A 21,791-nucleotide genomic window follows, 5' to 3' on the forward strand; every position below is an offset into this window, starting at 1 on the left:
CTTAAGGAGTATCCGTGATGACGAGACCTTCATCGACGGAATAATCCAGGAACTGTCTCAGATCGCCGAACCAGAGCCTGACAAGACCATCCTTGAGTCACCCAGAGCTTCCAGAACTTCAGACTTGAATCCTACCGTCGGAATTCAGGAAGTCACTGGAGACGCCGATACCTGGCAGCTGGTGACTTCATCCACAGGTAAACGCAGAAAACCTAATTCTGTTTCTCTCTCTCACATACAGGGCAGCTCTACATCGACGCCACATATCCCCCTTAAGAACAGATACCAGCTGCTACAGGAAGGTCCTGACAACGAGGTACAAGAAGTGGTTGAACAGACGGTTCCGATTCCAGAGTCCACAGGTCGGCCCACCCCTAGGAAGCGCAGAGTTGTGGTCATCGGGGATTCACTGCTAAGGGGCACCGAGGGACCGATTTGTAGACCAGATCTGCAGTCAAGAGAGGTCTGCTGCTTGCCGGGGGCCAAGATCCGGGATGTAACTGCTAGCCTTGGCAGACTCATCAAGCCCCAAGATCACTTCCCTATGATTCTCATCCATGTCGGAACCAACGACACTGCCAGGGGCACCCTAGAAAGCATACCCGAAGACTTCAGAGCCCTAGGAGAGAAGCTGAGGAGGATGGATGCGCAGGTGGTCTTCTCCTCGATCCTCCCAGTGAGGGGCAAGGGCAGTGCCAGGGAGGATCGTGTCCGGAGGGTGAACGACTGGCTGCAGGAATGGTGCAGGGAGATGAACTTTGGGTTCCTGCACCACGGAGAGGCACTGCAGGGACTGCTTGGACCAGACGGGTTACACCTGACCAAGAGGGGGAAGAACGTCCTTGGACACCGTCTAGCCCGCCTACTACACAGGGCTTTAAACTAGGTAAGTTGGGGGAGGGTACGGGCTTTAAACTAGGTGAGTTGGGGGAGGGTACGGGCTACCAATACTATTTTGGAACTGAACTAAGTAAACACTGCATTGGGTCACATTACAATTCTGGGTCTAAGGGGAGTACACGTAGCAATTCTAGGTCTAGAGGGAGTACACACTGTAATTCTGGGACCAGCGAGAGTGCACACGCTGCAAATTGCACTAAAGGAGCTCAAGTAGCCCAAACGGGAATACCCCCACAGGGTACACACATTACCAAGTCTCTGATAGGAGCGCACTGCAGTTATGGGGAGTCCGGGATAGGTACAAGCTGTAGCTCTGGGTCTAGGGAGTGTAAGAGACAAGCGAAAAATACTAATGGTGGTCTAGTTGATATAGAGGGATTGTCCCCACTGAGATACAACAAGCACACAACATGGAGGGCTATGTACGTCAACGCCCACAGTCTGGGAAACAAGATCCTAGATTTGGAGATAGAAATGAGGAATGCCGACCTGGATGTGGTGGCGATATCTGAGACCTGGCTCACAGACTCCCACGCGTGGGACATGGTCATACCAGGTTACAACTTGCTTCGTCGGGACAGGGAGGGCAAAATGGGAGGTGGGGTAGCATTATATACTAAAGATGACATTAAGGTCACCAGAATCACAGATGTACAGTACACTGGGGAATCCCTTTGGGTAAATTTGGCCAGAGGGAAGGACAAATGCCTATATCTTGGCGTGGTATACAGACCCCCAAAACATCAAGAAGACCTAGATTTGGAATTAATCGGAGATATAGAGAATATCACCTTGCGGGGGGACACAGTATTGGTAGGTGACTTCAACATGCCCGATGTGGATTGGGTCACGCTTTCCTCTGCTTCCGGCAGCAGCAGGAAGCTATTAAACTCTTTGAATGGAGCAGGACTCAGGCAACTGGTAATTGAGCCAACAAGGGATCAGGCAATTTTGGACCTGGTACTTACCAACGGAGAAAGTATCACAGAGGTCTCGGTGGGTGAAACTTTGGCCTCCAGTGACCACAATATGATTTGGTTCAATCTCAGGAAAGGTTTCACGAAATCTACCACATTGACCAAGGTTCTCAAGTTCAAGGACACAAATTTCCAGGACATGGGAGACTTCGTTCACCAGGCGCTACAAACCCAAGCAGATACCGACAGCGTGGAAGAAATGTGGTCAACTTTGAAAACCACCATACAGGAAGCAACAAACCGCTATGTTAAATCAGTAAGCAAACGAAGTAGGAACAACAAGCCACAGTGGTTCTCTATGGAGATCTCAGACCTCATCAAAGAGAAGAAAAAAGCATTCATCTCTTACAAACAATCAGGGACACAGGACTCCAGAGTAGATTATCTGACCAAATCAAGAGCCGTCAAAGCGGCAGTTAGAGAGGCCAAATTCCGCATGGAGGAGTCTCTAGCAAAGAATATCCAGAAGGGAGATAAATCCTTCTTCAGGTATATTAGTGACAGGAAAAAGAACTCAGGCGGGATAGTACGACTCAGAAAACCAGACGGAGACCATGTGGAGACGGACTCGGAAAAGGCCCAACTGTTAAATGAATACTTCTGTTCAGTCTTCACCCGCGAGGTGCCGGGAATCGGCCCTCAACCACATACAAGGATTAAATCAGTAGACCCGTTTAGTAATTTCAAATTTACACCCAGCAGCGTCTACTGCGAGCTGTCAAAAATCAAGGTCAACAAGGCAATGGGGCCTGACAACCTACACCCTAGGGTACTCAGGGAGTTGGGAGATGTCTTGGCGGAACCACTATCCGCGCTCTTTAATCTCTCCCTTAGTACAGGTAACGTCCCGATGGACTGGAAGACGGCTAACGTCATTCCACTACACAAGAAAGGCTCCAGGGTGGATATGGCAAACTACAGACCAGTGAGTCTCACTTCAATAGTGAGCAAACTAATGGAAACCCTAATCAAACACCAAATGGATAGGATCATGGACGAGGAGAATCTGCGGGATCCCCGCCAACATGGATTTACTAAGGGGAGATCGTGCCAATCCAACCTGATCGGCTTCTTTGACTGGGTGACGAGGAAGCTGGATGTTGGTGAGTCCCTGGACATCGTCTATCTGGATTTCAGCAAAGCATTTGATAGCGTGCCACACCGCAGGTTGCTGAACAAGATGAGTTCTTTAGGTTTGGGCGACACTTTAACAAAATGGGTTGGGAACTGGCTTGGAGGTAGGCTTCAGAGGGTGATGGTGAATGGCACTCCCTCCGAGATGTCGGAGGTGATAAGTGGAGTGCCACAGGGCTCCGTCCTAGGCCCGATCTTGTTCAACATCTATATAAGAGACCTGACAGAAGGGCTTCGAGGTAAAATAACATTGTTTGCCGATGATGCCAAACTGTGCAATGTAGTGAGCAAAAGCACAACAGACAAAAAAGCAATGACAGACGATATGGTGCATGACTTACTTCTGCTGGAGCACTAGTCTAGGTCCTGGCAACTCAGTTTCAATGCCAAAAAATGCAAAGTCATGCACCTGGGAAGCCAGAATCCATGCAAGATCTACACCCTAAATGGCGAGATCCTGACAAGAACTGTAGCAGAAAGAGACTTGGGAGTGATTGTCAGGGAAGACATGAAGTCGGCAAACCAAGTGGAGCAAGCTTCATCCAAAGCAAGGCAAATCATAGGTTGCATACGCAGGAGTTTCATCAGCCGTAAACCTGAAGTCATTATGCCACTATATAGATCCATGGTGAGACCGCACCTGGAGTACTGTGTGCAATTCTGGAGGCCGCATTACCGCAAGGATGTGCTGAGACTGGAGTCGGTCCAGAGAATGGCCACCAGGATGGTCTCGGGACTCAGGGAGCTCCCGTACGAGGAGCGGTTGGGGAATTTGCAGCTCTACTCACTCGAGGAGCGTCGAGAGAGGGGAGACATGATCGAGACATTCAAATATCTCACGGGCCGCATCAAGGTGGAAGAAGACATCTTCTTCTTCAAGGGTCCCGCGGCAACAAGGGGGCATTCGTGGAAAATCAGGGGCGGGAAACTGCACAGTGACACTAGGAAGTTCTTCTTCACTGAAAGGGTGGTTGATCGCTGGAATAGTCTTCCACTTCGGGTTATTGAGGCCACCAGTGTGGCGGATTTTAAGGCCAGATGGGATAGACATGTGGGATCTATCCGCAAAGATAGATAGTGAGGATCACTGGGGTGGGCAGACTTGATGGGCCTTGGCCCTTATCTGCCGTCTATTTCTATGTTTCTATGATAACAAATGCAGTGAAAAAGGCGATAAGTGACAAGAAGGCATCATTCAAAAAATGGAAAAAGGATAAATCAGAGGTCAACCAAAAGGAGCACAAAAAACACCAAAAGGAGTGTCACCGAGTGGTTAGGAAAGCAAAAAGAGAATATGAAGAGAGACTGGCAGAGGAAGCAACAAACTTCAAATCATTCTTGAGGTACATCAAGGGGAAGCAACCAGCAAGGGAGGAAGTGGGACTCTTGGATGATGGAGACAGAAAGGGAGTTGTAAAAGAGGAAAAGGAGATAGCTGACAAGCTAAATGAGTTCTTCACTTCAGTTTTCACGAGGGAGGACACAACCAACATTCCGGAACCCGAGGAGATCGTAAAAGGAGATCAGGATGAAAATCTGGTCCAACTAGAGGATGTCCCCAGGCAGATAGACAGGCTAAAGAGCGACAAATCGCCAGGTCCGGACGGCATTCACCTAAGGGTACTCAAGGAACTAAGGAACGAAATAGCTGAGCCACTTAGACAAATATGCAACCTATCCTTAAAAACTGGAGAGATTCCGGAAGACTGGAAAATAGCAAATGTCACGCTCATCTTCAAGAAAGGCTCAAGGGGAGACCCAGGAAACTACAGGCCGGTGAGCTTGACCTCGGTCCCAGGAAAGATGATGGAAGCGCTGATTAAAGACAGCATCTGGGAATACATCGAAAACACTGGGCAGCTAAAGCCGAGCCAGCATGGCTCCTGCAAGGGCAGGTCATGCCTCACTAACTTATTATACTTCTTTGAGGGGGTAAACAGCCAGGTGGATAAAGGGGAATCTATAGACATCATTTACTTTGACTTCCAAAAAGCCTTCAACAAGATACCATATGAAAGACTGCTAAGGAAGCTATGGAACCACGAGGTGCAAGGGGAGGTCCACCGATGGATCAAAAACTGGCAGGCAGACAGGAAACAGAGGGTCGGAATTACTCAGACTGGCAATGGGTCACGAGCGGAGTTCCGCAGTGGTCGGTGCTGGGACCGCTCCTGTTCAATATATTTATTAACGACCTGGAGGCAGGAACAAAATGTGAGGTTATTAAATTTGCGGATGACACCAAACTATACAGCAGGGTTGAAAACAAGGAGGACTGCAAAAATCTCCAAAAAGATCTGACAGCGCTGGAAGAGTGGGCCAAAAAGTGGCAAATGAGCTTCAACATAGGGAAATGCAAGGTCATGCATGTAGGGAAAAAGAACCCGATGTTCACTTACAAAATGGGGGGATCACCGCTAGGGGTGAGTAACCTTGAAAGAGACCTGGGAGTGATGGTAGACACATCATTGAAGGCATCGGTGCAGTGCGCCACAGCCTCAAGGAAGGCAAACAGAATGTTGGGCATCATTAAGAAGGGTATCACGACCAGGATGAAGGAAGTCATCCTGCCACTGTATCGTGCAATGGTGCGCCCGCACCTGGAGTACTGTGTCCAGTACTGGTCGCCGTACCTCAAGAAGGACATGGCGGTACTTGAGAGAGTCCAGAGAAGAGCAACTAAGCTAATAAAGGGTATGGAAGACCTCTCATATACTGACAGACTGAAGAAGCTGGGGCTTTTCTCCCTGGAAAAGCGGAGACTTAGAGGAGACATGATAGAAACCTTCAAGATCATGAAGGGCATAGAAAGAGTAGACAGGGACAGATTCTTCAAATTATGGGGAACCACAAGTACAAGGGGGCACTCAGAGAAATTGAAAGGGGAAAGGTTTAGAACAAACGCCAGGAAGTTCTTTTTCACCCAGAGGGTGGTGGATACATGGAACGCGCTACCAGAGGATGTGATAAGCAGAAGCACGCTACAGGGCTTCAAAGAAGGTCTGGACAGGTACCTGGAGGACAAAGGGATTGAGGGGTACAGATAGGAGTAGAGGTAGGTAATAGGGATAGGATTAGAGGCAGTTACAAAATTAGTCAGGGACATTGTTCAGGCAATTAGGCCTGATGGGCCGCCGCGGGAGCGGACCGCTGGGCAGGATGGACTTCTGGTCTGCCTCAGCGGAGGCAACTTCTTATGTTCTTATGTTCTTAATATCAGAACATATATATGAAAAAGGACATGGAAATCGATTTACAATAACTATTCTGGAACAGAACAGAGAAATGAATCCAATTATATTAGAGCAGGGCAATAAGGTAAAGTTAAAGAAGTCACTGTTCTGATATTCACTGATGCCTGTTTTATCTCACACCGTTTTGTTCCTATGCATTATGCAGTATATATCTTTTCTTTTAATTTATTGTTATTCCTCTTTTAGTATGTTTTATGATTGGGCAACCTATCCATGAGTATTGCCTTACATCCTGGTATGGTATGTCATGTACTTTGCATGTTTTCATTTTAATTTTTTAAAAATTATGTTGTTATATTTTTATCAAGATTTCATTTAAATATGTTTTAGGACTCCTGATGCAGGCTGAAACACGGCTCGTGTTGAGCTTGTTTAATTTCCAGATATTATACTTTTCAGAGCAGAATAGAAATGTATTCCTTTTATGTATCCTTTACTATACTTATTGTAGTTCTCCCTACTTTCCTTATGTATTGGTACGTCATGTTCGTCTGTGTTGGTTTTAGTTAATAATTAAGACCCTGTTTTAATTGTAAATCGCTTTGAATTAATGATATTGTGATGCATCAAAATTTTAATAAAACTTTAAACTTGAAAACTTGAATTTCAGGGAGTTCCCCACATACCACTCCTTATGTGTTTCTGTATAGGGCTTTGCCTGCATTGGTACAAACTGAAGGGGAGTAGCAGAGCCCTCTGGAGAATTGAAAACCTGGAATGGATCCCTTTCGCACAGCTTGCAAGCATGGGGAGAATACCCTACCGTCCAAAATGACACACCTATATGCTAGAAAAGATATTAGCAATGTAAAAACCTAATCTCTTTTTAGGTACTGAACACTGTAGCATTATTATCAAATTTCTGAATAATAAAAGTGATTAACAGTGCTGAAGTGGTAAGATGAATAGAATAAAACTCTCATTAGTTTTACGCATAATACTTAGTTTTAATTTGAGTTATAGATCTGGCCTGGACTAGTAAGGGCTGGAGTTCATACATCAGTGACTCCCAGGGTGGAATTCTGGATGCATGCATACTAGGTTCTGAGGAAAGTCACAGGCTATGGTCCCAAATAAGGACTTGTGATTATGATTGATGGGTTATAGAAGAAGGGACCTATAGGAATAAAAACAGAGGAAAAATAGGTGGTTGTGAACAATAGCTTATGATGGCAGTAGTTCTGACTGAGCAAAAAGATATAAGGGAATCTGTCAGCCCAAAATCTTATGCCATTACTTTTTCTGTACATTGTTACATAAGTATTTTTTTAGACTGTCTTAATTGGGTTAGGCTGAATTACAAAGGGTGTTTAATGTGCTTCTGAATTGTCACATGTGATAGCCATTTCTCAGGCTGCTTTTAGTTAATCAAATCCGTATCCCTTTCATCATTATTATCATTTTGCCTTCAAAAGATGATAGTGTGACCGTATTAATGTTATCAATGTTTTTTTTTTGGGGGGGGGGGGGGTTGTGTTTTTTTTTTTTTTTACTATAAATACAATTAGGATTAGGTAAATGAGAAACAAAACTTATTTTAAACCATAAAGCATATCATAGATCATTCTTCTATCCCTTTGAGAGAAAAAAAATAAAGAGAGAGGTCCTCTTAAAGGTATAAACTGTATATATTAAACTTCTGTGGATCAGCATTCAAAAGCATTTATCCAGGGGGCATCACCTACTATTTGGTAAAAGCTGTTGGTTGAAATATGCAAAGGCAGTATCTTGATAGTGCTGGAGTGGAGAGCTAGGCCAGTCCCAGAACTTATCTGGGTAGTGGCAACATTCAGTTTGCTATCTGAATAACTTAGGACAGATAAAAGGCTAGCTATATAAGTTCTGGTGCTGACCACATTATCTGGATATTCAGCACTGGTCCCTAGCTGAAAAGTGGCACTGAATATCTGGATTTTTTTTTGACCATCACAACCAGCATTCTAGTGCAATGTGTCTAATGGTCTACTCTAGAACCATAGAGTCTTGGTTCTGAACCAGCAAGTTGCTTGCAGAAAACTGTCAATCATGTTTTCAACTCCACTTCCTTCCCAGGGAGCTGCTCCTGCTCCTCAGTTTGTTTTCTGCAAGCAAGTTGCTCAGAGCTGTTTCTGATCTGCTCTGCAGTTTTTTTTTATTTTTGGGTACTTTTTTCCTTAATATTTGTTTGGAGTCTTAGTGCCTAGAGGTTTCCACTGGCTGGTATCTCTGTCTGGGATAAGACGTAGACTTATGCCACGGAAGTCTGCTGCTAGCAGGATCAGCCCCTCAAGGACATTTAGCTAGCCAGCTTGTTGGTATTTTTTATAGCACATCCCTGATTCAGTCAGGAAATTGAGTGCAGGCTATTTGGGCTCCTTTTCAGCTCAGCCAAAATTAATAGTGGGCTGGCTGCGTGGTCCTCCCCCCTTTGCGACGAGGTTTTATGGGGATTGAGGCTCAGTCTGACCTCAGTCTAACTGGCAGCCCAAAGACCAGGTTTGTCCAGCGAATCTGTGAGGCAGATCTCTTCTCCATTTGTTCCAGCTGAGTTCCTATGCTGAAGCAGGCAGGCACCACATGGCATAGTGAATAAGGCTATTATAGCCTATGGGGAAAATCGGGGAATCTTCAGAAGTTGATTTTGAAGGTTTCTGCATCCAGAACCTAGGCCCCCTCCTCTAAAACCCCTATCCCTGTGGTGTTTGACCATCAGGAAGGTCTCCATGGGCCATTTTTGGTGTGAATTTCCTGGCGGCATTCATCTTGGATTTTAAACGATCTTTTTTTTTCCTAAAGCCTCTATCTACCTCAAAACCCCTCAATTTTGCTTAAAATTGACAGGGATAGACTCCTGAGGCCTTTTTACCCCTATATCATGCCAGGTTTATGAAGTGTGGTTGGCTGAGGAGTGCCCATGTCCTGTGTGCAGCGTTGGGCATGGGGGAGGGGCAGGAGCCTCAGGCTCAGCCTCCTCAGAGTCCTCCAAGGCTGGGGATCCACAGGAGCTGAATTCGCAGAGGAAGAGACCCTTTCCAGAGCCCTCCAAAAGTGCATTGCATGGGGGCTGGAGAGCCCAGAAGGACTGGTGGGAGGGGGGTCCCTGCCAGGGTCCTTGAGATGACCAGTCAAAGGCTTCACCCCAGATTTTGTGACCCTCATGTGGAACACCTGTTTTAACTGCCGAGGGTCCTCTGTGTTTCCTTGTAGTGCATCAGAGGTAGTGGCATGAGGGAACTCCCCTCAGCAGATGCCCCAGCCAGTCGAGAACACAGGTTTGGAGCAGGAGGTTCAGTCATAAGAACATAAGAATAGCCTTACTGGGTCAGAACAATGGTCCATCAAACCCAGTAGCCTGTTCTCACGGTGGCCAATCCAGGTCTCTAGTACCTGGCCAAAACCCAAGGACTAGCAACATTCCAAGCTACCGATCCAAGGCAAGCAGTGGTTTTCCCCATGTCTTTCTCAATAACAGACTGTGATAAGAACATAGACTGGGCAATTCAATTAGTGCTTCAGATACTGGAGGAGCCTCTGGAAGGCAAGGCAGTCAGAGTCTTCTCAGACAATGTGACAGTGGTGGCCTATGTCAACAGGTATGGAGGCACCAGGAGCGCTCCATTGTGCCTAGAATCTCAACTCCTCTTCTGGTGGGCAGAAGATCATCTGCAAGGTCTCTCGGCTACATACATAGTGGGAGTAGATAACGTGCAGACCGACTTTCTGAGTCGGCAGACACTCGACCTAGGGGAATGGTGATGGGGGCCTCAACAGTTGGATGTGATGGCCTTGGCAGTAAACACAAAAGCAATGCACATCTACAGCCAGAGACATGAGCCAGAAAGCGAGGGATTGGATGCTTAGGTCCATTGGACCATTGTTCTCCAGCTGTGGCTAGAGGAAGAGCTCTTATACGTGTTTGCCCGTGACCCATGCTCAGGCAAGTTATTCACAGGATTGTGAGACATACAGGATTTGTAGTCTTTGTGGCATCCAATTGGCCCCAAAGGCCATGGTATGCAGATCTAGTTTGTCTCCAGAGGGCCTCAGGCTGTCAGTTCAAGTGAACCTTCTCACTCAGGGTCCAGTCTCTATCAAGAATCCAGATCACTTTGAGATTACAGCATGGTTCTTGAGTGGGCAGCCCTGAGAAACAAGGGATACTTGGACTTGGTAGTCACCACTTTGCTCAGAGCTAAAAGGCTGTCCACAGTAGCAACCTATGTTAAGGCCTGGAAGTCCTTTCAGCATTGATGTGCTATGGAAGAGGTAGAACCCTTCCGAGCTCTTGTTTCAATAGTCTTGGACTTTTTGCAGGAGGGATTTAAGAAAGGCCCGTCAATCAATTCACTGAAAGAGCAGATCGTAAGCCTTTCCAGTTTCTAAACATGGGGGGACAGAGGATCCCTAGCCTTTCACCCAGATGTTACCTGGTTCATTAAAGGGTCTCTTCGGTGATGCTCTGAAGTTCGCCCCCTTTTCCTTCTTGGAATCTTAACACCGTATTACAGGGTCTCAACTGATCTCTTTATGAGCCCTTGTGGAACGCTTCCCTTCTGGATTTTACCGTCAGGGCGGTATTTTGGTGGTGATTATGTTGGCAAGATGAATCTCCAATTTGCAAGCTTTTTTCGGTATGAAGCCTTTCCTCAAGATTACGAAAGCGGGGATCTCCTTATGCACGATTCTATCCTTCTTACTGAAGGTTGTTTCGGCATTCCACGTTAATCAGGGGTCAAAGATAAAGGACAGGGTATTGCATTTGCTAGATGTCAAGAGTGCTGTCCTCTGGTACCTCAAAGATATCAATGAGTTTCTTGTATTGGATCATCTCTTTGTCCTGACCAGTTATGCGAAGAAAGGGAATCTGGCGTCTAAAGCCTTGATCTCCAGATGGATCAAGATGGCCATTTTTTCTGTGTATATGGGCTGTGGTAAGTAGCCACCGATCGCATTGAAGGCTTTCTCCACCAGTCTCAGTCACATTGAAGGCTTTCTCCACCAGTCTCTGGGGCAGAGACTAGGGCTGTCTCGCCCAAAGAGATATGTAGAATGGCTACATGGTCTACCCTCCATACCGGAACAAAGAAGCAAGTGGGAAATGGGACTATACATGTCAGCCTTGGAAACAAAGAACTTTGTTAACCACAAATGTAAACTTAATACATGTATAAGTACATGAATATAATGTCCTTTTTCTTATTGACCCGACACGGTCCGTGTTTCAGCCTTCAGAGGAAGCCTGCCTCATGGGTAGGGGAGTCAATTCAGTAGATGGCACTATAGAATGAAAATCAATGCATTGAGCTGTGCGGGCATGAATCAGGTTCTACAAGGTGGATGTAGCAGCCAGGAAAGATGCTACTTTTGGGTCCTCCGTCCTGAAGGCAGGCTTTGAGAGCCTGCCCTAGATTCTGGGGACTGATTTGGTACGTTCCTACGGTTCAGGCACTAGAAAGAAAGTTTAGATTCTTACCTCATTAATAGAGAAGAGAGGAAAGCTATTGAAAGGCAGCAGAAACAGATGTGTCTAGTGGTCCTGAAGCCTTGCCCTGTATGTGGGCATCATCTGCTTTCTGCCTTGGACTCAGTCTGGTGCTGGAGAAATCTCTGCCTTTCAGAAGAGCTAAAGAAAAAAAAAGAAAGAGACCACTCCAGACAGTGTATAGTCTGCTTCAAGTCTCTGCTAGATAGCAGGACATGCGAGTAGCTTTGAGCTCTATATAAGTTTTTATATCTGTTTTTATAACAGCTGTTTGTGTGTTGTAATGTTTATTGTTAATGTTTGTTGCAAAACAGAATAGAACTGTACTGTCGGGGATTCTTCCCCGTTTCCTTTTTTCCAGGAGGTGGAGTTGAAAACATGATTGACAGTTTTCTGCAAGCATCTTGCTGGTTCAGATCCAAGACCCAACGGTTCAGGACCACCTGACACATCTACAAGAAAGAACCTAATCTTTCTTTTTCAAAAAAACACTGACCACAGCTGCTAATTATTCACCCACTAATTTTTCAGGATCAGAAAGATAATTCTCTCAGCCTCATGTAATAAAACTGCATTGAAAATCAGCATTAGATTTTTTAACAGTTACTTCCTTGCTGATCAAAACCTTTGTGCTAAAATGAAAATGCGTAAGGAATAGCCATTCTGGGTCAGACCAATGGTCCATCTAGCCCAGTATCCTGTTTCCACAGTGGCCAATTCCGGTCAGAAGTACCTGGCAAAAAAACCAAATAGTAGCAAGTAAAAATCCTAAATAGTAGCATAAATAAAAGGTCTAAATAAGAAGTAATGTATTAGATGAAAAGTAAAGATAAATTTAGCATTAAAATAGAAGAAAAGTTAAAATTAAATTTAAACTACAGTCTATCAGGTTCAGGCAGACCTCCTTTATGAAGATCTTGACCAGGGTACCTCAGAGATCAGAGACCCTCCAAACTTCTGGCACCTCCCTATAGACCACTTGCAGCTGGTCTACTGACGTGCCCTCTCTTGTCCTCTTCAGCTGGTAGGTACCAATGTAAAGAAGCCAAACCACTGCCAGTTTCCAAGATGGGATCCATTGAAGAGGACAATGGAGGATGCTTTCCTGGGAACAGGTATGTGTTATTAGTCCACTGTGGGGAGACAGGGGATATTAAGATTTGGTAGCTCCCTGTGCCTGGGGCCTAGGTGAGGAAGCCCTTGGGACCTATGAATCACATTTTGGGGAATCCAGCAGATTTTTTAAAATAATGCATATACATGCTAATTCTGCTAGGATTAGCACTGTGGTATAAACTGGTATAAGTGAATGAAGAAAAAAAAGCAGTGATGACCAAGGGGAGTAAATGATAAACAACTGAGGAGAACACCTTGGTTCAAATATTTATTGAATTGTTCAATAAAAATTTGTGGTAATCTGACTAGCTGTACTCTGCCTGTGCCAGGGGTCCATACTAGAGAGTTGCACGGGGACAGAAATCAAACCCGTCCCCGCCCATTCCCACTAGGAGTCAAACCCGTCCCCGCACGTCCCTATAAACTTCAGAAGTAGTTATTTCATTTAATTATGCTACTGAATTAAAGGCTGTGGTAGAGACCCATTTACAAATAAGCAAAGACACTTTATTAATTTGGAAATATTAATTGGGAAGAATACATACTTTGTAAACGGGTTTCTACCACAGCCTCTAATGTAAATATAAAATATAAATACTCAGCTGATGAGAACCCCCAAGCAGTCAGCTGAGGACTTCCTTTGCAGTTGGCTGGGGGGTCCCTTTTGCCAAGTTTGGCAGGCAGCAGTAGCATTCCTGAGTCACAGATGCTGACACCTCAGTGGCTCATGGATGCTGCCAGCGACTGCTGCGCTTGGTGGAGGGGAGTTCTGGTCATCTCTAGAGGAGGTCCTCTGCTGGCGGAGCTTGGGGATCCCCATCAGCCGCAGCAAGGGTCAGCAAGTACTTCAACAATGTAGAAATAAAACCAGAAATGCGTTCCTTTTCTTTTGAACACAATACAAACACATCTGCTGTATACATTTCCCAAAGCTAACATATTTTAGTCAATAAATTCATTTTTTTACCTTTGTTGTCTGGAGACTTATTTTTCCATAAAGTTAGTCCCAGCTTCTCTTTTCCGCTCTCCCATCTTCTGTAAATTCTTCTGTTGCTGTCCATTGGTTCCTCCTACCATAGTCCAGCATTTATCTCTCTCTCATCCCCAGGATCATGTGCAGCATCTTTTGCCCCTGTCCACCAGCCCCATGCCCAACATTTCTCCTTCTATCACCCCTCTCCAGCACCATGCCACATCTCTCCCTCCATTCTCTTCACCATTATGTCCAACATTCCTCTCTCTTGCATCCATTTCAATCTGTCCCACTGTTCACATTCTACCACAACATTTCTCTCTCATCTTTCTCTTCCCTATCATTTGTACCTCCTTCCCTATGACCAAAAATTATCTTTTCTTCCATTCCCCGTGTACACGACCTTCTCTCTTTCCCTCTCACTGACACACCCACACCCAAATCTCCCTTTCCATTCCCTCCCCCACGTCAATATCTCTTTCCCTCCATCTTCTCTCCCAAGTTCATGCCTTCTGTGTCCAAAAACGCACTCCCTCCCCTCCCTTTTGTGTCCCGTGTTTACCTCCTATGTTCGACCCCCTTCTGTCCTGCATTTTCCTCTCACGTTCAACCCCCTTCTGTCCAGCGTTTGCCTCCCACATTTGACCCCTTCTGTGTCCTGCGTTTGCCTCCCATGTTCGTTTCCAGATAACAGCAGGGGTTGGAGGCAGCTCAAAATCTTGTTTTGTATGGTACTTGTAAGAGATATAAGAAAAAGGAAGGAAGGCTGGTGAAGGCAATAAAAAGTGTAAAGGCAGTCAGTCAAGTGTTTCCATTAATGTTTCAAACTCCACTTGCTAGTGGGATCATTCCTTCATTAATAATGATAATAATACAACTAAAAGGGGAGTCGTAGTAGCATTTCTTTATGACAAAAGACTGTACAATTTTCATGCAGAATCTGAGAGCCAAAGCCATGGAAAGTACAGCTCATTAGACTACAGTTCTGGCAGGTCCAAGGGGAGAAGCAAGCAGCAGTAATTCAAACATCTTTAAAAGCAGTGAAAACACATGCAAGAGGAAGAGAGAAGGCAAGGGAAAGGGGTTATAAAAAATAAAAAAATAAAACAGAAACATTACCAGAACAGAAGGAGAGGGAGCTCTTTCTAAGCATTTTCTGCACATGAACTCTGCTTTATGTTCAGAGAAGCAATGTTTGTGTTGAGTTCTTTGGAAACCCCATCCAGCCCCCGAATGTTGCTGGCACCAAGCAGAGGAAATTCCAGCCTGTTGCTTCTGGCTAGCAAAAGCCATAGATCAACCCTCATCTTCCAGCATATTACCTACTCAGTAACTTTCTCATCATCATTTAAATGGAGCTCTAAGAGGCAGCTCGAGCCGCGAGGCTCATCTTTTTTTCCTGCCTGCAGCAGCGCACGTAGCCGATCGGAAGTCTTCCCCCGACGTCAGAGCTGACGTTGGATAGAAGGCTTTGCGTCAGTCACGTGCAGGGCCCATTGCCCTACACACTACACGTAACTGACACAAAGCCCTCCCTACAATGTCAGCTCTGACGTCAGGGAAGATTTCCAGTCGGCTATGTGTGCTACTGCAGGGCAGGTAGGAAAAGAAGATGAGCCTCGCGGCTCGAGTTGCATCCAATCCTGTGGGATCCCCGAGACCACAAGGGGGGGTCCCCACGGATTCTTCCTGACCTGAGGGGGCATCCCCACGTGATCCCCGTGACACGAAGGGGGAACCCACAGGTCCCGTGGGATTCCTTTCGTTCCCGTTCCCGTGTAGCTCTCTAGTCCATACTAGTGTTTATTTATTTATTTAAAAATTTATATCCCGCTACATCCACAGTTCTGAATCTCATTCAGGGAAAACATTTTTTGATTTGATTTGGCCTATTGAATCGATTTTTCGATTCAATTCAATTCGCTTTTCCTACCCAATCAGGTGTTATTTTTTCAAATGTCCAGGTGGGTTTATTTTGTAGCCTTTCCACCCACCCCACACCCCTTTTCCTCTCCAACCCCACACCAGCGCTGTGGTGTAAACAAAATAAGACTTTTCCTCTCTGTTAGGTCCTAGCTCATGCTCGCTAACACTAGCTTTGGTAGGATACACATTTCAGATCTGACATATTGTAATCACAAAATAGAAAATAAAATTATTTTTTCTACTTTTCACTGCCATATCCAACATTTGATTCTTTCCCACTATCTGCCATCTTTCTCTCTCTCTACCTGCCTTAAGCCCTGGGCCTAACCTCTCTATTCCCCTCTATGCATCATCTTTCCCTTCCTCCCCTCCATTAGGATGTGTAACATTTCTTTCTCTCTCCTAATGCACCATCTCTTCCTATGTCCAACATTTTCCCTCTCTCTTCTCCATGCATATCTCCCTCCCCTCCACCATATCCAGGATTTCTCTCTCACCCCTTTCTGTCTATTCTCTCCTTTCCTCTCCTCCACCCCAGTTCTCCCTCTCTCTCCCCCATGTGCAGCATCTTTCCTTTCCTCCCAACCCCCTGAGCAGCAGCTTTCCTCCCCTCCCACCCATTCCCCTGTGTACCTGCTTTCCATCCCTCCCACCTGAATCTTTCAACCCTTCCACCCTCCTATGCAGTAGTTGTCCATCCCTCCCTCCCAACCCCCTGAGCAGCAGCTTTCCTCCCCTCCCACCCATTCCCCTGTGTACTTGCTTTCCATCCCTCCCGACTGCATCTTTCAACCCTTCCACCCTTCTGTGCAGTAGTTGTCCATCCCTCCCTCCCATCCCCCTGTGCAGCAGCACCCCACTGATTCTTTCACTGTGAGATCTGACATACCTCCGAGGCCTCCTAAAGTGGCAGTGGATGGTCAGCAGCAGCATCGCTCTGAAGAGGCTACTTGTGGCTTGCCTTGCCAGGGCTTCCCTCTGCCACATCATCTGTGACATAATCAATGACATGGCAGAGGGAAGGCCCCAGCGGGCCATTCAGAGCGATGCCGCTGCTGGCCGTCCACCAACGCTGCTACTTTATGAGGCCTCGGAGGTATGTCAGGTCTCACCGGGGGAGGGGGTGGTGTTCGCTGAATTGGTGAGTCCAATTTTCTCAGACAACGAATAGATTCACCAAGTGAACTGATTTGAGGTGGCAAATTAGGCAGCACTAGTCCACATATTAAAATGCTAGATCCAGTACACTTAAAGCTTCATAGGATACTTTCTCAAGTCTATCAGGGCTGATCTGACGGGAGCAGCAACTAACACTGAGAGCTTGTCTAGGAAATTACAGACCAGTAAACCTGACATCAGTGTCTGTCAAAATAGCAGAAACTATTGTAAAGCATAAAATAATTGAACATATACAGCAGATAAACATGGTTTAATAGGACAGAGTTAACATGAAGTCAGCTAAGGGAAGTCTTGCTTCGCTAGTTTGCTTAATTTCTTTGAAGGCATGAATATTTATGTGGATATATAGGAAAAGTCTATAGTCTGCTATTGAGATAGTAATGGGGAAAGCCGTTGCTGACCCTGCGATTGGAAGTATGGAGGCTTGCTAAGATTAGGGATTCTTGGCCTAGACTGGCCACTGTTGGAAGCAAGATACTGGGCCAGATGGGCCTTCTGTCTGCCCCAGTATGGCTGTTCTTATGTTCTTGGTCATAGCCCACACAAAATCGGTATTCAGGTTTATTTTTGATATACCACAAAGTAATACAAAAATATCCAAGTGGTTTAAAAAGGAAAAATTTAAAAAGTGAAGTTAAAAAATAGTAAAGAACAAAGATTAGAGGGAAGAAAGGAGACACAAGAAAAACATAAAAGAGACAAAATTAGAAATTCATCTGAGGAAATCAGGGAAATAAGGTTAGGTAGGGAAAAGAAAAAAAGGTCATGTATTATGCTCGCAAGTCAAAAGGCAGGTCTCAAAGACTATAAAGTCAGATTTGTGAAAAGGCCTGACTGAAAAAAATATGCCCTGTGATTACCTTTACATTTTTATGTGTGAGCATTCTGTCTTAAGAGGGAAGGGACAAAAACACTAAGGGGCCCTTTTACTAAAGCTTAGCTTATACCTATGGGCTTCTTAGCCCATAAAAAAATAAAAACTAAGCTTTACTTAAAGAGCCCCCCCCCCCCCCAAAGTAAGTATTTCAAAGGAAATCAAATCATATATGTAAGGAAGGGACACAGTGAGCATTTGCTGTTGGGAGGAGTGACGTATTCAAAATGATGCTTATTAAAAAGTAAACTGTTGCATGTAGATTAATGCAGTCTATTATTACTTTGGAGCCTTTTTAGGTAGTTCTTTCCATTTGGGAAGGGTAGATCCATTAAGTGTATTTTCATTTACCTAAAATATTCATGTTGTTCTACCCCCCTCACGCCCCCCCCCAAAAAAAAAGAATTAGGTAGGTATTTAAAATATATAGAAAGTCTAATAAAGAAAGTGCAAACCTACTCAGTGTTGAAGGAATAATATTAAAAACTAACTAAATTTGATGTCATTAGAATGTTACTGGAAGACTCTTGGTTGGTTTACGTTGGTGGAATCAGATTGATGAAGATGGCAAAAGTCACTGGATGTTTGAAGCAAAAAAGGTACTACAATTATAAAGACCTTATAAAAGATAGTTGTATATTCTTGAAAGATTAAAGATTCCCTTTTATCAAGCCGCAGTAGAGCATTTTATTGCAGACCAGCGGGGTAAATGTTCTGAGACTCATTCAATTCCTTTGAGCTTTGAAACATTTACCTCTACTGCAGCTTTATAAAAGGGGACCTAAATACTGTTACATTGTATCATTTATAAGAAATGGATTGTTTTACATTTTGATACTTTAATATTTCATTTTGCTGATATGAATAGTTACTGGCATCTAGATTTCCTGCTTGTTTCTTTTGTACGCAGGTCTCTACACAGAAATGTTGGTCACAAAAGATAGAAATGCACTTAACATATAGTTATAGGATGTAAAATCTCAATTCTAGTGCAATAGGTACTTCAGTCTTGAACCAGTGGGCTGTGTGTCTCTGCTTGTGAGATTTGGGGGTCCTTTTATCAAGCTGCGGTAGGGGTTTAACGCACGTAATACCGCACGTTAAACCACCTGCCACGCTAGCCGCTAACGCCTGCATTGAGCAGGCGTTAGTTTTTTAGCCGGCTGCGGGGGTTAGCCCGTGATGAAATGTCCGACGTGCTAACCCCGCTAGCGCGGCTTGATAAAAGGACCCCTTGGTGTAGAGATCCTCCCCTCACTCTGGGCTGAAGTTACATCCTGATTTTGAGGGGCGGAATTGAGACCGGCAGAGCCTATATTGATTTGGCAAAAGGGAAGGCCCCTGTGGCGTTTAGTTTCATTATTGCCAGACAGTTTAGTGGGACAGGGACCAAAAGCAGGGCTGCTTGCAATCCGGATGCACCATTGACTCCTCACTCTTCCTTCCTCCCGACAGCTGTCAAACAGCATGGAAGAATCAGCTGCCTGTATGTCGGGCTTGCCCCTAGTAGGTTTAAATTTTGATATTTTTTAAAACTATAGTACAAAAGAGAAGTACTTATGTGTAGACTTGAATATAAATCGAGACCACAATTTCTGGGCAATTTTTTTGGGCCAAAAATGTATATATGGTAAGTAAATTAATGAAAATGCTTTTAAAACAGAATTAGTGATGTTTCTTAAACCCTGTGGATTACAGGACCCAATGCAACTTGGATTCACTAGTGACAAACTGGGTCAGGGACTGGTTGAATGGAAGGTAACAGAGGGTAGTGGTCAATGGAGATCTCTCTGAGGAAAGGGATGTTACCAGGGGTGTACCTTAAGGTTCGGTTCTTGGGCTTGTTCTTTTTAACATTTTTGTAAGTGAGATTGCAGAAAGGCTGTCAGGTAAGATTTGCCTCTCTGCGGATGATACCAAAATCTGCAATAGTAGACACTCCTAATGGTGTGAATAACATGAGGAAGGACCTAGCAAAATAATAGTAGTAGTAGTAGAATGGTCTGAAATTTGGCAGCTAAGATTTAATGCTAAGAAATACAAGATTATGCATTTGGGCTGCAAAATGTTTAGGGAGTGAAGAACTATTGTGCATAGAAGAGATGCAGGATTTGGGTGTGGTAGTATATGATAATATAAAGGTGGCCAAACAGGTTGAAAAGGTGACGGAGAAAGGTAGAAGGATGCTAGGTTGCCTAGGGAGAGGAATGGCCAGTAGGAAAAAGGAGGTATTGATGCCCCTGTATAAAAGACTGGTGAGACCTCATTTAGAATATTGTGTACAATTCTGGAAACTGTACTTTCAAAAAGATATAAAAAGGATTGAGTCAGTTCAGAGGAAGGCTACTAAAATGGTCAGTGGTTTTCATCAAAAGACGTGTGGGGACAGACTTAACAATATGTATACTTTGGAGGAAAGGCGGGAGAGGGGAGATATAGAGATATTTAAATACTTACGTGGCATAAATACACATGATGCAATGCGCTGTCGCACAAAATTCAAATGTAAAACGATATCTTTGAGATTAACTGGGATCTCAAGTGCTCACAGCCATAGTATTGAAGTATTTTTCAAAATCAATGGCCAATACCGTGAGCTATCATTGAACCCTTATGTAATCTCTATTTTCTCTTCTACTTATATTCTATACTTTTTATTATTTTCTTTTATAATTTTTCCTTTTATAAAATGTATAAGTTATTTGCTTTTATAAAATGTATAAGTTATTTGCTTTACTCTCCCACTATATGGGAGAGTAAAGCAAATAACTTATACATTTTATAAAAGGAAAAATTATAAAAGAAAATAATAAAAAGTATAGAATATAAGTAGAAGAGAAAATAGAGATTACATAAGGGTTCAATGATAGCTCACGGTATTGGCCATTGATTTTGAAAAATACTTCAATACTATGGCTGTGAGCACTTGAGATCCCAGTTAATCTCAAAGATATCATTTTACAAGACTACATTTGAATTTTGTGCGACAGCGCATTGCATTAGGTGGATAGTGAATTTCACAATAATAGCTTGAGTGGTGATAAATACACATGAGGCAAATCTCTTTCATTTGAAAGCAAGCTCCAGAATGAGAGAGCATAGGGTGACGGACAGCAGCAGCATGGCACTGGCATGTACAATAGCAGCAAAACAGTGGTTGGCCTTTGAGCACTTGCATGCCCAAATGAGGCCTGTCATGTTCCACCCCATCCTTTGCATCAGAGGGAGTGGAACTCTGCAGATCTTGAGTGCATGCAGGTTTTTAAATGTCTCTGTTATGTTTAAGGCAGAAAACTGAAGTAGGATTGTGGCAACAGTAGCAGGGAGAAGGACAAGATTATGAATACGAAGGTGAGATGGGATGGGGGGTGGGGTTTATGGTTGAAGTTTACCTACAGTCTAAACAACAGAGGGAAAAAACCACCAGCAATAGAAGAAACAAAGCAGTGAAGATGACTAAGCAGTATAAAAATTGCTTTATTGTTTGCTGTGGCTTCTTAATGACTCAGTGACTTGACACAGACTTGTGTTTTGGCTAAACAGCCTGCATCAGGAGTCTAAAAATATATATAAAAATCAAAAAGGGGAGAAAACAGAAACCAAATGTATTGAATAAATAGATAAAAATTGATAAATATCGATCAAAATATCACAGCGTACAACAATGAATCAATCACCTGTGGGCCAGTCCTACTTATGATATGTCATAGTGTCTGCATCCTTAACTAAAAAGTATGTACTGAATTACAAGCTGCCTTTTCATTAGGAAGCTTCTAACATTTGTGTCATATGAGTGCAGCATTTTGCATGTCACAAATGGGGTAAAAACATGAAGCAGGAACTTTGGCCCTCTTTTACTAAGCTGCAGTAGAGGTTTCTACTGTGGGCTAGGGCGCTAAATGCTCTGATGCTCATAGGAATTCTGAGTGTCGTAGCATAGAAACATAGAAAAATGACAGCAGAAAAGGGCCTCGGCCCATCCAGTCTGCCCACACTA

General features: G+C 44.3%; 1 protein-coding gene across 1 annotated transcript in view; it reads left to right on the forward strand.

The window, feature by feature from the left end:
- TVP23A (trans-golgi network vesicle protein 23 homolog A) overlaps window positions 1-21,791 on the forward strand; it is a 50,805-nt gene that overhangs the window by 15,962 nt on the left and 13,052 nt on the right. Inside the window, exon 4 of the mRNA XM_033963143.1 lies at window positions 18,304-18,393. Within this exon, the coding sequence (XP_033819034.1) occupies window positions 18,304-18,393 (90 nt within the window). The remainder of the gene's footprint in view (window positions 1-18,303; window positions 18,394-21,791) is intronic.

Source organism: Geotrypetes seraphini, chromosome 11 (genome assembly GCF_902459505.1).
Source record: "Geotrypetes seraphini chromosome 11, aGeoSer1.1, whole genome shotgun sequence".
NCBI classification, from domain to species: domain Eukaryota; kingdom Metazoa; phylum Chordata; class Amphibia; order Gymnophiona; family Dermophiidae; genus Geotrypetes; species Geotrypetes seraphini.